The sequence below is a fragment of the Ursus americanus genome, chromosome 33 (genome assembly GCF_024610735.1).
Source record: "Ursus americanus isolate L20-20 chromosome 33, mUrsAme1.1.p, whole genome shotgun sequence".
NCBI classification, from domain to species: Eukaryota; Metazoa; Chordata; class Mammalia; order Carnivora; family Ursidae; genus Ursus; species Ursus americanus.
This window is the reverse complement of record NC_142159.1, coordinates 43,916-62,360: the sequence shown is the minus strand read 5'-3', so window position 1 is coordinate 62,360 and position 18,445 is coordinate 43,916. Positions and strand designations below refer to the sequence as shown.

The following is an 18,445-nucleotide window of genomic DNA, read 5'->3' as shown; positions in this document are numbered from 1 at the left end:
AAGGAGAAACAGACCTTTGACTTTCTAGCTTAAGGCAACCTGGTCAATGTGAGTCAGTTAGTCTACAAAGAGGTCGCCTGGTTGCACACTGTGGTGTCGTGAGGGAGCCCCACCCCTCCCTCTGCCCGTAGCAAAGTCTCTCTAATTGTTCTGCCAGGACGAAGCTCCTCCAACTGGCTATCTGAACAGGAGACAGACTACAGGACACAGAGTACCTTCCCTCCACGGTGCTCTATCTCATGAATGACTCAGAGAGCTCTGCTTGACTTGAACGACAGAACAGTGGAGATAGATGTGGTTGGTTAAACAGCATGCAGTTGCCAACGGCAAGATTTGATTCCTTCTGGTGGTTGAGTAATTTACAGTGTATCTATATTACAAACTGAGGGCTGCTGAAGGGGGGGTTGGTGAGGGATGTGGTTGGTTTAACAGCATGCACTTGCCAATGACAAGATTTGAGTCCTTTAATGGTTGAGTAATATTCCCATATATCTAGAGAACACACTGAGGCTGCTGAAGTGGGGGGATGGGGTAATTGGGTGATGGGCCTTAAGGAGGGCACTTGATGGAATGACAACTGGCTGTTACCGCAACAGATGAACCACTAAGTTCTACCCCTGAAACTACTAATACAGTATATGTTACCTAATTTGAATTTACATTAAAAAAGAAAAGCCTGCAGTTGGCTATTGGTGAGCCCCCTTCTTCATGGAAGGAGATGCAGAGAAGAGAAGCAGCAAAGAAGGGAGAAACAGAGTCCTGGCTTTGCCATTGAAGGCAAAGGTACACCTGAAACGAACGGAATATGGTGTGTCAGCTCAACTACTTCCATTAAAAAATAATAATGATGAAAAATAAAGACACCCTAAAGACAGAAGATAGTCCAAAAATTTAAAAATATGAAATAAATAAAAATAACATCATTAATCTTATGGTATTTCCCCATCCAGTGTGTGTCTCATGTATGTGTTCACTGAGTCGGGTGGCTCTCCGTGCTAGCAGTAGTCATCCACTAATGGGATGGTCCTTTACAGTGGGAGGCCTGGCTTCCTCCCGACGTCCTCTACCTCAGCTCTGTAAGAGAGGTGCAGGAAAAAGAGCGGACCCTGGGTTAGTAACCAAATGTTACTTGGAGTTCTTATTTGTCCTTGTTGCTTGGGTGTGTCACTGCCAGCACTGGAGGCTTTCTGGGGCTCAGGGGGATCATGCAATCAAAGAGCACTAAACTATCTCTTGATTCCCGTTTGGGGCCAGCCGCTGAGAAGTGACCCAACACTGAGAGAGATTTACCACGTTTTTCAATGTTGTGCCTCCCAGTCTCAAAATCTGTGAGCTGGACAGACAGTTTGGACCTTCTGTGTGCTTTTCACACTAAGGGCTATGCCCAAGTCTGCCCTCCATGTGACCACTGAGGCCACCTCATAATGGTAGACAGTACTTGGGATCTTTTGTAGACTCATGCAGCTCAGATATATACACAGGCCTTGGAAAGATCCTGCATGGTTTCTGTTGAACCCATGGCTCAGAGCTATGCTTGTCAGTGTGGGAAGTGCAGTTCAGTATCTCAGAGTAGCAGCATGGGTCCAGCCATCTGGGTGCACATTTTGGCATTTCCACTTAAGAGCTTGTGTGCTTGGGCGCATTCAGCTCTGTGCCTCAGTTTCTCCATCTGAATACTGCCCTTAGCAAGCAAAGTACTGCATTGGTGGTGAGGGTTGAATGGTTAGTGTAAGTAAAGCATGCCATGGAAATGCTCAGGAAGGTTCCTTGGAGGTGAAATGTCTCATCTGAGATGCCATAACTCCACAGAACTCAGAGCTGCAGTCAAACTCTGCTGTCCAAGCTCCCAGGCCAGTGCTTTCCCCATGACGCACACCTGCTTTGTCTAAAAAGGACTCCTTTATGTTAAGCCAGACCCGGTGTTTAAGGAGTCACATAAAGGTCTCAGAAATGCTTTTTCTGACTGCCTGAGGACACACTAAGTGGCCATTTCCCAAAATAATGTGCATGATGCTTCCAGAATGAATTAGTTGCCTGACCTGACAGCTATCTGGTCCAACACGACGAACACCAGTTGACTGGTGGGAGAGAGCTTATGTACCTAACATACTCATGTTCTACAACGTGTGAAACTCTATCATCTTGTGAGATTTCCTCCTCCTACATGTGAGCACCTCAAGCTAAGACCTGTTGCCCAGCCATGCGAGAGACCAGAGCTTCGCCTTTGCACAGCACGCTGGATGCAGACTCAGGGGACCTGACCTGTGCATTACCTCACAACCACATGAATAGAGGCTCGTGCTTTTCTAAAGCTGGAGCTCTATGTGCACAAGGATGCAATTGTCTACATACAGAAATTCATATGTCTCTTCATCTCAAAACGTTACCTTTTCTTTTTTCTATGTTACTAACTCCCTATGTACATGCATATCTATCCATCTCTGTCAATGGGTTTCTTGGTCTGTCATTGTGTGTGAAAGGCTGGATACTCAATGGATATATGTAAAAACACATATATTCTCTATTTTCACTAGTCCATACCTCTGGGAGGGTAACACGTTGAGTGAAAGCATATGGCTGATATTTCTGTAAACCTCTAACTTAGGATAACAGCCAATGTAAAAGGTGGAACGTCAAAGAAAACGTGTGTTTTGCTACGTAAGCTGACATCTAGACACAGGCTTCTCGGCTGTTTTTGGAGACCTGGTTATATGAATGGAAGCAGCGTGTGCCCAAATATCTTGAAGTCAAGACACATTTCAGGAGAAGGGAGTTGAAGGCACATGAAGACAAAAGTAGAGGGCTCCACATGCAAGGATCATGGCAATCACTGTCCACCCTACGAACAAGAAAAAGCCTGAAGACACTGAAAAATCAACCACTCTCGGATCCATGGAGAGGGGAGGACACAGGACAAACCATGGCCCTGAGGAGACAGGAAAGGGAACACAGGGAATCCAGGTTTCCTGGAGCACAGACTCTCTAGCAGAATATACTGTTTCTCCAGCTCACCTGGAACATTCAGCAAGAGACCACATGCTGGGCCATAAAACACACCCCAACACATCTCAAAGAGCAGAAGCAATACAACAGCTGCTCTCAGACCTCTATGAAATTAAACTAGAGCTCAGCCACAGCAAGAAATCTTGGGAAATCCCCAAATAGCTGGAAATTTTTAAAAAATGGTCAAAGAGGAAGTTTCAAGAGAAGCTTGAAAAGATTTTGAACTAAACGAAATGAAAATATACGTTGACAAAAATGTATGCAAAGGCAGTGCTTGGGAGAATTTATACTACTGAATGTCATCGTGTTGGAAAGTAAGAAAGATTCAAAGTGAATAGGCTTCTTCCTTAGAAAACAAGGCAAAAAAGAGTCATGTCATATAAAGCAAGTAAGAGAAAAAAAATCCTATAATTGCAGATACCAATGAAATGGAACACAAAAAACTCTCAGACAAAATCAACCAAACCAAGACAAAAGCTGGTTCTTTGTAAATATCAGTAAAATGGATAAAGCTCTAGCCTGACTAACCATGAAGAAAGAGGGAAGACACACATTAACAACAGATGAAAGAGGAGACGTCACGTTGAAAGGATTCTAAAGGAATACATGGAAAAATTCTAGGATTCCTGAAAGGAAAGAGGCCAATTCCTTCAAAGTCACAAAACTACCAAAACCCACTGAAAGGAAATAGATGATCTGAACAGGCAGGTATCAAAAACATTTAACCGATAGTTAATACATTTCCCAGAAAGGAAGAGCCGGCCCCAGATGGTTTGACTGGTGAATCCTATCAAATCTTACAAAGCAAAACACAGTCTTGCTGTGTCATCCAGCCATCTCACTCCTAGGTATTTACCCGGTTGAGTTGAAAAATGTGTCCGCATGAAAACTGGCCCAGGAGTGCTTCTATCGGCTTGATTTACGAACACCAAATCTAGAGGCGACTAAGCTGTCCTACACTAGGTGAACGGAGAAACAACCGGCAATACACCCTTACGATGCAATACGATTTGGTAATAAACATAGCTGAGCTACTGGAGCACATAGCTGGCTCACTCAGTTAAGCATCCACCTCTTGATTTGGGCTCAGGTCATGATCTCAGGGGCATGATATCCAGCCCCACGTCAGACGGGTTCCCTGCTGAGCATGGAGGCTGCTGAAGATTCTCTCTCCCTCTTCCTCCGCCCCTCCCCACACACTTTCACTCACTCTCTCCCTCAAACAATAATAAAAAGAAGATTAAAAAAATAATTGAGCAATCAAGTCACAAAAAGACATCGACGAATGTGAACTGTATAGATAAAAGTGAAAGAAGTCAGTCTGGAAAAGCAACATGCTTTACGGTTCCAACTAGATGACATTCTGGAGAAAGGAAAGCTATAGAGATGACAAAAGGTCAACGGTTGTTAAGATTTCTAGAGAAAGGGCAAAGGCATGAATAGGTTAAACACAGGATTTTCAAGGCAGTGAAGTTACTCTGTACATGGTGGATACACGACTTTACACATTTGTCAAAACCCATACTCCTGCACAACACAGAGCAGACCTTCCTAGCGATGCTGGCCTTCAATGAGTATTAATATCGCTACGCTGGTTTGTGATTCGTTACACGTGTTCCACACTGATGAAGCTTTTAAGGATTGTGGAAATTGTGCGCCAAGGGATAAGGATGATAGGGAAACTTTTTATATTATCTGCTCAATTATTATCTTAATCTAAACCTATTTGAAGTAATAACGTCTATTCATTAAAAATAATAAAAGATCTATTTTTCCTAATATTTGATAACAGACTAATGTCCATTCCTTAGCTTCACTATACCTACCATGAAATGTGAACAGACTTGAGTTGCAAATGCCATTTGACTACTGTGGTTATAAACTGATGAGTGACCAGCTAAATTAAAATTGTCACACGTGAAACAAAAATAATATGGTTTGGCATTTTTGTCTTAAGTATGGGACACTGAAAACTAGTGTAATGATTCTTTTTCTTCTTTTTCTTTTAGAGACAAAGAGAGAGTGTGAGCAGAGGAGGGGCATAGGGAAAGGGAGAGAGAATCTGAAGCAGGCTCCATACCCAGCATGGAGCCCAACACGGGGTTCAATCTCATGACCCTGACATCATGACCTGGGCCAAAATCAAGAGTTGGACACCACCCAGGTGCCCCTAGAATAATTATTCTTGAATCAACTTAATGAATGAATTTCCACGGTACCTTCGACAGAGTCAGAAGTGGGGTGAACCTTCGGCTTTATTCTCCTGGCCAGCTTCCGGAGACCTAGAGAAAATATGGATGTTTTCTTCACTTTTGTTTTTTGTTTTCTCAGAGACCATGGGAAATGCATGACAACAGAAAGAGCTGTTGACATCTTGCTATCAGAAGGCCATAGGAAAAGGAGTGATAAGTTCATCAGAGTTCAAACTTTTGATCCCATGGTTCATCATTTGCCTAGCAAAGCCACCTGAGTCAGAGAGGGCTTTCGGAAGGTCTTAGGGTTCATATAGCCTTCAAATACCCCACAGAGAATGTAAACTGATGCAGTCACTATGAAAACACAATATGGGACTTCATCAAAAAAATTCACAAAAGAACTACCATTACACCCAGCAATCCCACTCTTGGATAAGAAATCCATTTGAATTCAAGTCTAGATTTCAGAGAAATATCTGCCCATGTTCGGCAGCACTATTTACCAAAGCCAAGCTATAGAGACAACTTAATGTTGAGTGGGGGAGCCGGGACAGGAATGGAGTTGGTTCCTTGGGGAGAGAGGTCCCAGAACACCTGACACCTGCCCAGACACCTGAGATCAAGCCCTGCAGCCCTGAACCAGGGCTCCCTCATCTCTTTCTCATATCCTCCAGCCCCGAGTTGTCTGTGGGAGACAGTGGATGCCCTGGGGGAGGTGCCTGAGCCAACAGCAAAGTCCAAATCCTAGCTCACCTTCGCACATCTAGGTTTCAACCCCTGACCCAGAACGCAGTGCAGATGCCCCTTGACAAGCCCCTCTGAAGGGCCAGGGGAAGCCCAACTGTGGCCATCCTCCCACAGCATTCACCCTACTAGCTGTCTGACGTGGAGCCTTCCCTGGGACCAGTTGAGCACCCTCAGGGACCAGTGGTCTGCGGGGCTCCCAAGCTGATTCAGAACCCAGGACTTTCCAAACTAATTGTCACATGACAGCTCTACCAAGAATTAGCTTCCCTTCAACTGACCAACCCTGGCTGAGCAGTTCCTGTGAATTAACTGGAAAAATGGCCACCTGGGCTAGTGCTTTGCTGGTTTAATAAATTAAGCCTATGACCTCTAGTATCTCACTGGTATTGATCTAAGTAAGTCTCCAAACTGCCTGGGCTAAGGCCTGGCTAAGAGTGAACCGGGACTGCACTGGCTCTGAATGGGCACCTTCCCTGTTCCTTCCTTCCTTCCTTCCCCAGATCCAGTCTTTATAGACTCCTCATCCTTCTCTAAACCCTGCAGTGGCAGGGGACCAAGCCCCACCTCCTTTGAGAGGGACCCCTCAGGGACGCCTGTGTGGCTCAGTGGGTCACGCGTCTGACCTGGCTCAGGTCATGATCTCAGGGTCCTGGGATCGAGCCGGGCCTCTGTTTCTGCACTCAGCTTGGTGCCTGCTTGTCCCTCTTCTCCTCCCCCACCCCACATCCCCCTTACTCACCGCTTCTGCTCTCTCATTCTCTCTCAAATAAAATCTTTTTTTAAAAAATCAGGGAATATACAAAGGACACATAGAGAGGGACCCTTCCATACCCACACCCTGGAGAAGCTCCCCCATCACGACTCTCCGTAAGGATCACCCACACCTGCTTTTGCATTTAAATCTATCATCTGCTGTATACTATTTTGCACATGATAATAAGCAACCTTTTATTGAGAGACTTAGATTCAGATCTAAGCACGACTTCCTGTTGCATTTCATCTCACATCCTTTGTGAGGAAGCTCATCAATTGTTGACGATTTGTCAATAATGAAGTTCTATCATTGAAAACCAAGCACCATTATTCATTTGATGCTGTTTGACTTCTAGTCTTGCTTTGCAAGGCTATGTGTATATAGTCATGAAGCATGGCCTCTCTCCATGCTTGCACTTACTAGCCAACAATGGGAGAGCTCCGGAAGGAGCAAAGGCCCCCACTGGAGCATGGACACTCCCTGGCCTAGCTGGAAAAGCGCGTCCAAACAAGGATGATGGACAGCAGGCTGTTACGAGTGTTTGAGTTCTTGTTGGTCACTGTCCCTAAAGTGTGTAGTTCATGGCATTCAAGCATTTTTTTAGGGCTCATGGGGAGAATGTTATCAAATCTACAACACTATGTCCCTGATTCCTTTCTCTCTGTTTTTAAAATAGGCTCCATGCCCAACATGGGGACTGAACTCACGACCCTGAGATCAAGAGTCAAATGCTCCACTGGCGGAGCCAGCCAGGCACCGCTCAGCATGCTCCCTATTCTTATTCTATTTGTGCCATGCCCTGAAGAGTGACCATGCCATGACACTGATTGGCCAGGCACTGAACAGCTCTGGACAGAAGGTTAATCATGAACTGGTTCTTTGAGTCTTATTTTTCCTTGTCCCAGCAGTGTCCCTAAGGTCACAGGATGTCGGCATGACTAGGGCTTACTCATACTGACAATGCCATCAAACACCATGAAAGGGTCTCCTCCATTCTGACCAGATTGAGGTCAGGTGCTGAGGAGTAGCCCAGTGTTCAAACAGAGTTTGACTGGCTTGTCCTAAATGGTGCCTCCAAACCCTCAGAATCTTTGAACTGAACACAATCATGGCTTCAAACGGACCAGGCTTTCTACGTCCTTTTCAGATGAATGACTATGGCAAGATCTGGACATCTATGGCTCAACAGCTTCCCTGGGCTATGTGACCACTGAGGTGACCTCATAATGACAAACAGTGTTTGGGATTCCCCTTGGCTCAGGGAATTCCTGACATCCATGCAGATGCTAAAGCTTCTTTGCACAGTAACTACTGATCCCATGACTGAGTCATAAGTGCAGTTCGGTTCAGTAGTTAGAGCACGAGCACTGGACTGCAGGCCTGGGTTCACCTCCTGGCTCCTTTACTTAGAGGAGTTCATGAACCTGGTCACATTCATCTCTGTGCCTCCGTTCCTCCACCTGAGGAACAGGGAGAGGAAACAAATCATCGCATAAGTGTGTGATGAGCATTGAATGAATGAACACCTGTCACGTGGTCAGAAAGGTGAATTAGAGGGTCTAGATCTTGTCTGACATCTCACAATTTCACAAGTTCCAGAGCTGGATTCAAATCTGGGAGTCTGAGTTCCCACACCATTGCTCTGTGACACACAGCTGCTTTGCCTAAATACAAGCATTTTACCCCAACATGATTTCCTCTGGACAGAATCAGAGGCAAACAACAACAACAACAACAAAAAGCAAACGAGCAAATCTATTGCTGTCTCCCTGAATCCACTCTCTGGGGCCCTTGTCCACAAATATCCATGACTGTTCTCTAGAATGTTCCAGTTGCCTGTCTTAAGGTCAGCAGATCAAATGAGATGAATCCCAGTGTAAAGGAAGGGAGGGTCACTGTTACAAAGTCTTGTGTTTTCAAACATGTGAAACAATGTCATCTTGCATTATTTATTCCTCACACAAATACAAGTGCCTCCAAACAAACTAGGAGTTCCTGAGACCCTTGTCAACTCATAGAAGAAAAAAAAAACATAGCTTAGCTTTTGGGAAGAGATCTGGATGAAAGTTCAGGAGAACTAAGAAACACATTACATCAAAACCACTTTAATGTAGACACGTTCTGTTTTCAAGCTACAATCCTATGTGCAAACGTATGCAATCATCTATATATACATATATACTTATATATATAATGCGTGTCTCTGCTCTTGTGTCTACATCACCTATTTTTCTTTGTGCATCACTAATAATCTGTGTACTTGCTTATCGATCACTCATTAACTCGATCCATTAACCAGTTACCCATCTTTCACCATACATTAAAGGCCGGCTATTCATTGCGGCACCGAGGAAAAAAGGTCATGCTATTGTCACCATACTTACGTCTGGGGCACTGAATGGGACGGGTGGTAGCATACCATTGAAATCTCTAGAAAATGTCATTTTGGATAACACCCAAAGTTCTTAGAAATGGAAATGTGTGTCTGGGGGTCATAAATTGAAACGTAGACTCTCATATTCTGAGGATCTCTTTGGGGCAACTATTGATAGGAACGAACCCACATGTCCCCAAAATCCTGAAATCCATACCCCTTTGGGGATGAACGGTACAGGGCAGACATTGTAAGACACTGAGAAAATAATGATAAATGTCCTCCATATCAACCTTTCTGGGTTCACTCTAAATTTCAGAAATGAATAATGTGAATATAGAATTTAGGATGCTTAAAAAAACTTAAACGAACATAGACACTGCCGTATTTCCCCCCCTTGAGAACCTAGGGGTGACAAGTGAGGGGTGCAGGATATCATGGAAGTAGTCCATTGTTCTCCATGGAGGACAAAAACCAAGGCTGCTAGGTCAGTAGAACCACCAACAGTAGAAATCAAGGGATAAAACAAAACTATAAAACATGTGTAGATGAAATTGGGAGAGAGGAAATTTTCAACGATGAGAAAAATAGTTTGAGAAAGAGTGAACTGAGTCCTAGCAAACAGCATTCAGAAGATCATTAGGAACATACCATCACAGCAGGAACCACAGCAGAAACCACAGCAGGAACCACAGCAATTTCCCATTCTGAGTTGGAGCCGCAGAGCAAACACCAATCCCTAGGAATGGGTCAGCTCAAAGAGTCCCAGCTGGAAAGGACAGCAGAGGTGTGGCTCAAGTCACCATGGCGATGGTGTCATCATAGACCTTTCAGAGTCAATGCAGCTGCACAGCGGCCAACTTCTGGTGTCGACAGGGGCCTGTCTTCACAGACAAGGGGGGCATGGGAGAGTAAATGCTTTGTTTCGAAAGTTGAACCCCACTCTCACACTTTCTCACTCTTTTTTTTTTTTTGAAAATAAAAGACATGAGGGGGGATGACCTGCCACCCCCCCCCAAACAGAGTCACTAGCCAAACTTCAGGGTGAAGAGGGAAAAGAAAAACAGATTGAGAATAAATAGAGGTCCCACTCTTGATTTAAAACACCATCCCCACCCATTCTATCCTCCAGTCACCAGACATGTCTAGAATATAGTTTAAAATGGGTCCCAGGTGAAATGAAGAGCAGTGTTCACAGAAATTCCATTCTTCAAATCATTATTTCTCTAAGTATATACTAATGAAATTATGTCATTCTCTCACCGTCTATGCATACTACCTGATTTTTCTCTGTGTATAGCTGAGAGGACGTACTTAGTTACCTCTCAACCTTTGTGAATTTCTTGGTTAGTATGTGTATGTAAAGCAGACTCTTTCCTGAATAATGAGGGGGGAAATATCACTGTATTTTCACCACTGCATTTCTGTAATAGTGAACGGGTTGAGGGCAATACATACAACTAGTACTTTTCTAAATGAAGTACTTTAAATACTCCCCAAAATGCAGGGTTCAGTGTGTGTTCTGGCTCATGGATGGGCACTCAATAGACACAGGATTTTGATCTGTTCTTGAAAAGTAGCAATGGAAATGGAAGGAACCAGTTCCAAATATACATAAAGAAGGAAACCTTTTAGAACAAAACCAAGTGCCGTGGACTTAACCAAGGAACTACAATACATGCTAAAAAAACAAACAAACAACAACAACAAAAAAAACTGTATGTAGTCGGGGAACCTGGTGAATCCTTGGACTCTGAATTTTGGCTCGGGTCATGATCTCAGATTCGTGAGATCAAGCCCCAGAAAATAATGGCATAAAACAACCCCTTTACTTTGGTAAAGTACTATTTTGGTAAACCTGGTCACAAGGTTAGGAATTCATCCAGGACACAATGCTGACATTAGAAAATGAAAGGTTTCACATATCCACACCCAGGATGATCCCCACTAGGTAGAACTTGGGGTCCATGAAAAGAGCAGCCCTAGGCCCAGTGCCAATAAATAAACGAGGGCTTTCTATTTCTCAAATCCACAATCCAGAATCCAAGTTTTGCAGGCAGTTGGAACTTCCTGAGTTAGTGAACAGATTCTTTGCAAATGCCCACATCTATTCTTTGCATGTTCCCCAGATCTACTTCCCAGTAGGGTGGCCAGAGGGCAACCAAGGGGAGTCCATGATGCCAGTTGTGTAGCTGAACCTCTCAGCACCTCTTTCAGATTCTATCTGAACCGAATACCCACTTTGGACACTCCTCAGGGTAGCAGAAATCATGAGGTTGTCATTGGGTGTATCTACATCTGAGGTCATACCCATTGGAGAGAAAAAACAAATTCAGCCACTGGTCAGAATGCAGAGCCTGGACATAGAAGAGGCCCACATATTCCTTTTGCATTTCAGTGGCTTCTCTCTGCTCTTTCCACAGTCAATAAACCTTCCCACAGAAATCTGTCCTGAACATCGAACTCAGGACTCAATTAATGATGCCTATAAGTGAGACCTTGTCTCACAATCATTAAGCAGTGAATCAGTAAAAATGTTGTAAGGAGGGAAATAAGCAAGACCAGACATAGGGGGCAGTATGATTTTTGAAGCCTTTGTTTTTTTGTTTTTTTGTTTTTTTTTTTGGACTCTGGGGTAGCCACAACCTTTTCCATATCAAAAGGTTAAGACATACATTAGTATCATTTTTCCCCCACAAAGCCAAGAAAAAGGATGAGACTGTGCTACATGTCTTACGAGGGAAATCAAGAGTCGAGACAGGTGCTTTCCATAGGAAATAGATTCCACCTGAGGTCTGGCATGGCAGGGAGACCTTCCACAAGGGCACCAGTCAAGAGCCCAAAGGAGGCGGGGAAGCAACGGGAAAGGAAGAGTGTATGAGGCGATCGCTCCTCCAAAGAATAGATGTCTCACAAGAAACCGAGCTGTCCTGATAATGGACTCTGTCGGGTGGCTCACTTGTGTCCAGAGCAGGACTCAACCGTCAGTCTTTATCAGAGACCTACCAGGTCACTCTACTCTGCACTTGGGACTGAGGGGCACAGGCCCATAAAATGCCCAAAGTCAGGTAATTCCCACCTTTTGTGGGGAACCAACTGTGATATCACAATCTCTGAGTCATTAGTGAGGAAGGGGGCAGTGGGGTCGTTTCGGCATCCACGGCTTCACCTAGGGAATAGCTCTCAGCTAGGCTCCACATCTTTGATCTTGGAAACCAACTTCCCCTACTGCCAGTCGAACCTGACTCCATTCTTCCAAGAGACCACAGAGCACAGAGGACCCCTAAGGGGGGGCTTTATGCAGTCAATTGGTGCAGTGGAGGAAGGAGATGTGTTCACGTTTCAAGTACACCCGTGTGCTCTATTTCCTGACACCAACCACAACCAACTCGCCACGTTCTCCAACAATTCAATTCATACTCCACAGATTTCAGGGCTCAGTCCCACAAGTCTGTCCCCACTGCAGAGGCCAGTCACAAATGGGGTGTTCAAGCTACCCACACTTCTGCCCAACCACAAGGTCAGGTACTCCCTCAGACCCCCTCCTTAGGGTTGATAATTTCACTAGAATGACTTACATCCACAAGTGGATGGATAAAGAAGATGGGCTCCATGTATACAAAGGAATATGACTCAGCCATTCGAAAGGATGAATTCTTACCACTTACATCGACCTGGACAGAACTGGAGTGTATTATACTGAGTGAAACACAGCAGTCAGAGAAAGACAAGTATATGGTTTCACTCATAGGTAGACTCTAAGAAACAGTGCAGAGGATCATAGGGGAATGGAGGGAAAACTGAACTGGAGGTCATCGGAGAGGGAGAAAAACCATGAGAGACATTTAAGTATATGAAACAAACTGAGGGTTGCTGGAGGTGAGGTGGGGGGGATGAGGTAATTGTATGATGGGCATTAAGGGGGGCGCGTGATGCGATGAGCACTGGGGGTATACGCAAATGATATATTATTGAACACTAGATCTGAAACTAACGATGTACTATATGCTGTCTAATTGAATTTAAATTTTAAAAAAGGAAAAAACAATTATAAATACACTGTAATAAAAGTTATATGAATGAAGGGGAAAAAAAGATCGACTCAGAAGTCAGGAAAGCACTTTACTTACATCGACCAGTTTATTATAAAGAATACAACTCAGGAAACGCCCAATGGAAGAGATGTGTGGAGCAAGGAAGGTCTAAAGGGGGTGGGGAGTGGCAGAGAGCTTCCATGCCTTCTCTGGGGGAAAATCACTTTTCCAGAATATTAATGTGTTCACCAACGTCTTGTTCAAGACTTTTTATAACCCAATCTTCAGCCCCCTCCCCTCACAGATGGCCAGTGGCTGGGGCTGAAATTTCCAATCCTTGACTCCCAGTTTGGTCCTTCTGGTGACCAGCCCCACTGTGATGCCATTTCTGGGCCCCACCCTATGTCAGCTATTTAGCCTAAACTCTGGAGAGGTCTGTTGGAGATTTTATGACTAACAAAAGGCTCTCCTATCCCTCAGGAAACTGCAAGGATTTTAGGAGTCCTGTGCCAGGAACCAGAAATTTATTTATTTATTTATTTATTTATTTATTTATTTATTTATTTATTTATTTATTTATTTATAAATTTTCCACAAAGCACTTCTCCAGAAAGGCTAGGCAGACAGGACATTGGCTTGCCTCTTCAAACTACTTCATGGTGGCTTCCCAGAGGGAGATCACCTGGACAGCTGAATGGCAGGATCATCTGTGATTTAAATGCTATTGTTTCCTGAAATCCTTTCATCCTTAAAGTGGAAATACCTAATGGGTCCTAAGTAAATGTCCTTTCTAGTGCTGACGAATGAACACACAAAATCAAGGGCACATGGTCCAAACCGAGGGAGATCTGAAATGCCGATTGGAAACCAAGTCTAGAATCCTCGCGGGGCTTTGAGCTGAGACGGGAGAAGGATCCGAACCTAGGAGGATCCGCAGCTCTGCCTGCAGGTCCTGCCTGGCCCAGACACTAACCCAGAGCAGGGTTGAGTTCAAGGTGTCCTGACAGGGCAGAATTCTCCACCTTCTAGATCAGGGCTCTCTGATAAAAACCTAATGCAAGACACAGACATGGTTTCATGTTTTCTAATAAGCACACTGGAAACAAGAGCAATGAAAATGGTGAAGTAAATGTAAATGATGTTTTGGGTTTGGTTTTGTTTTTTAAGGAGGCTCCTGCCCAGTGTGGAGCCCAAGGCAGAGATTGAACACACAACCATCAAGACCTGAGCTGAGATCAAGAGATGGCCTTTTAACCAACTGAGCCACCCAGGCACACTAAACAGTGTATTTTTAATTCACTATCCCCCAAATGTTCACATTTCCACATGTGACACAAGAAAGGTGGCCACATTTCAAGGGCTCAAGAGCCACTCTGAGCTGGTGCTACCATATTGGACAGGGCAGACAGAGATCGTTTACATCATGGAATCCTATCGGCCAGTGCTGTTCAGGCTCCCTCAGGCTATACTGCACTTTGATTTATGAACATCCTGAAATAATCCACTTCTTCAGACTGAGTACTGAGACTCACATCTGTGCCAGGGATTCTCAAACCCAGAGTCAATGTGGGACAAAATTACGTACATGTTGCCAGGCATGGGTGGTAGTGGCTCAGTAACGGTTTAATCAACCTCGTCTAAACTCTCCATCTTGCTCTCTCCTTAGCCACCCTCTGGAGAATGTGAGAAACTCATGAATGGAATGAATGATTATCAATCATTTTAATGAATGAAAATAAATTAATGTAGGGCTCCTCTCTACTCGCCTTGAATCCTGGCTTCCAGGCGTTTACACGGTGAGGCGGCTTCCATTGGCGTTCTCGCTCTCCCTGTATTTACATTCCGTCAATGTCTCTTCAGTCTGAGATTATTTTTACTCCATTAAGGGGTACATAATAGAATATTATACCCAGAGGGTGTACCTTCCCAGTTCTCTGGACACATTCTGTTGGCTTCCAGTGGTCCCCGAGCAGGGAGTGCTTTGGCCCCCAGGGAACACTTGGCAATGTCTGGGTACATTGAAGGTTCCCAACTGTGGGGCGGGTGCTACTGGCATTTGGTGGGTAGAGGCCGGGGATGCTGCTCCACATGCTACCAGGCTCCCTGCAGCTCCCACAAGAGTTCCCTTGCCCCAAATGTCAACAGAGCCAAGGTTGAGAAGCCCTGTCTTAAACCATGTTTGCTAACACCCTTTAAGAAAAATGGGGGTTCCTAGGGGAGCCCTGAATTGGGCTCTGCATTCAACATGGAGTCTGCTTGAGATTCTCCCTCTCCCTCTGCTCCTCCAACTCATGCTGTCTCTCTCTCTCTCTCTCTCTCTAAAATATACAAATAAATCATCTTTAAAAAAAAGAATGAAAAATGGGGATTCCTCCTGATCTCTTTTAACCCAATATTAAACGGCCAATATCTATCTCTATGGAATTAGTCACAGACCCCACTGATGTAAAAAGGAATACACCTATTCTTATATTTCAATTTTTTCAAAGTAGCGGAAGTGTTTTGGGAAGTGTTCTCTCAAAGCTCACTCTCTGGACCCAGTCATTTCTCCCCAACTGTTTTTCTCCATGATTGCAAATATGTATTTTCAAGCATTGTTAGACAAACTGGAACTGGCCCCAGACCACCTGAAATTGGACAACAGCCTTTCCTTTTTGAAAATTTTGCAAGACAGCATAATAGAAACGAGACATCTAAAGTTGCAGTAAATCATATCGTGTCTTTTATCCAAACTAAAATTCATATTCACAGAACAATTATTACTGATCAGCCATTTCACACCATTTTTCACCCCTTGTTAATGCTAATAAAGTGTATGAGTTTTGAATCTGCGGGTGGCTGACCAAAGTGTGACCCCACAGCATGTATAGCCTGTTAGAAGGCTGTGTGCCTCACAGTCAAATCCAACCACCATCTCTAAATATTGCAACTCACGAGTTTCGGATTTGCTTTCTTTTGTTCGCCACAAGTTTGGATACATTTGAAAATGTCCAAGAATAATGAGAATTGTAGACTTTACGTCTGAGATGGGAAATTACAAATAATTTTCATAACATCTTCATATTTCCCTTCTTGACATCGTACCACAACTTAGGTAAATGGCCTTTGGTTTATTCTTTGCATAATGTCCAATCAAGTTTTCTCCCTTCAATTATGCCATATTGTTTTACATTACTCCTAGATAAGCAGGAAAGTGTAGGGAACATGAAAATCAAGAGATAATATAAGGGAAATCAGATTGATTTCAAGTTATAAAATTAAATTCTACATCAATCCAGTAATAACTATTTGTTGTCTACTTTTTGCTGGATACTGCTTGTAGTTGATATCCAAAATCAAGACCACAGACCCAGCTATTAAATTTGTCTCATTCAAAAAGAATTAAGACCACATCCATCCAAAAAGAAAAGAATAGTAACCGATTCTATTAGAAATGTTTATAAGTTGGGTACCTGGGTGCTTCAGTCGGATGGGCGTTGGATTCTTGGTTTCAGCTCAGGTCATGATCTCAGGGTCCTGGGATCCAGCCCTGTGTCAGTTCCACACTCAGGAAGGAGTATGTTCCTCTCTCTCTCTGCTCCTCTCCCTGCTTGTGAGTGCTCTCACTCTGAAATAAATAAATAAAATCCTTAAGAAAGGTATTTCTAAGAGGGAAGTTTAGAGTGATACAGGCCTAACTCAAGAAACAAGAAATGTCTTGGATAAGCAACCTAAATTTACACCTCAAGGAAACAGAAAAAAGAACAAAGGAAGGCCAAAATTAGTAGAAGGAAGTAACATATCAGAACAGAAAGAGATGAACTACAGACTAAAGAGACAATGGAAAGATTTTTAAAAAGACAACAGAAAGATCAACCAAAGACCCGGTTCTTCGAAAAGAACAAAGCTGACAAATTTTCAGCTGGACTCAGGGTGAAAAAAGGAATGAGAACTCCTAAGCGGCAATGGAAGAGATGTTCCCACGGATTCCGTAGATATACAGAGGCTCACAAGAGACTACTACGGACAACTACTCCCCAACACACTGGACGACCTAGAAGAACAGGATTAATTCCCAGAAACAGGCAACCTTCCAAGACTGAATCACGAACTGACAGAAATTCTGACTAGACCAGTTACCAGCGGAGAAATTAAATGAGTAACCGAAAGCCCCTCAATAATCAGAAGTCCAGGACCAAATGGCTTCACTATAAATTCTACCAAATGTTCAAAGGAAAATGAATACCAATCCTTCTCAAACTTTTCCACAAAAAAAAAAAAAAAAAAAAGGAACGCTTCCCAAATCATTTTAGGAGGCCAGCATTGCCCTTAACAAAAGCTGCCAAGATGCCACAAGAACAGAAAATTACAGACCAGTATATGTGATAAACATGGATATAAAAACCCTCAACAAAATATCAGCAAGCCAAATTCAACAATACAGGAAGAAGTACGATCAAGTAAGATTTATTTCACGGATACAGCGTGGTTCAAAATCCAAAAATCAGGGGCCCCTGGGTAGCTCAGTTGGTCAAATGTCTGCCTTTGGCTCAGGTCATGATCTCAGAGTCCTGGGATCCAGCCCCACCTCAGGCTCCCTGCTCAGCAGGGAGTCTGCATCTCCCTCTTCCTCTAGGCCTCCCCCTGCTCCTGCTCTCTCTCTCTCAAATAAACAAAATCTTAAAAAACAAAACAGCCTATAGGCCCTCCCTCCGTACTCAACACCTCAACTGTCAGCAAGTCCTAAGCCAGGCTTCAACCCCAACCCCAACGCCAAAGTGACTCTCAGCTTCTCATTTCCAGCCAGTGAAGCAGAGTAGCATAGGCCACTCCCAAATATGCCATTTTCAAACATTATGTTGGATTAAAGTTACTTAAGAAACAGCCAGTGCCAGAGGACACTCGGACCTTCCCTCGCTGCACCAGGAGGAAGAGAGGCAGCCTCCTCACCAGCCATGGGCAGGTGACGGTCGAGGTGGCTATACAACCTTGTTACTTCACTAGATTACCACCCCAAGCCCAAACCCCTCATCTTGTCAACGCTTCACCAATGGACTGTTTCTATTCATGAAAAGCATTAAAAACAGTCCGCTTTGGTCACTTTTGAGCCTTGTGTTTTGGGGGCTCCTGTACATACAAAATTAAACGTTTTTTTCCTGTTCATCAGTCTTTTAACAAATTTTTTTATTATGTTACGTTAGTCACCATACAGTACATCATTAGTTTTTGATGTTGTGTTCCATGATTCATTGCTTGTGTGTAACACCCAGTGCTCCATGCAACACATGCCGTCCTTAATACCCATTACCAGGCCAGCAGATCCCCCCACCCCTCCCCTCCTAAACGCTCAGTTTGTTTC

At 43.9% G+C, this 18,445-nt stretch overlaps 1 protein-coding gene across 1 annotated transcript in view; it reads right to left on the bottom strand.

The window, feature by feature from the left end:
- LOC123780119 (uncharacterized) overlaps positions 1 to 18,445 on the bottom strand; it is a 66,016-nt gene that overhangs the window by 18,683 nt on the left and 28,888 nt on the right. The window contains exons 3-5 of the mRNA XM_087858708.1: positions 16,560 to 16,714; positions 9,725 to 9,957; positions 5,223 to 5,285 (exon numbers count right to left, since the gene is read on the bottom strand). Of these exons, the coding sequence (XP_087714834.1) occupies positions 5,223 to 5,285; positions 9,725 to 9,779 (118 nt within the window). The 5' untranslated portion in view covers positions 9,780 to 9,957; positions 16,560 to 16,714. The remainder of the gene's footprint in view (positions 1 to 5,222; positions 5,286 to 9,724; positions 9,958 to 16,559; positions 16,715 to 18,445) is intronic.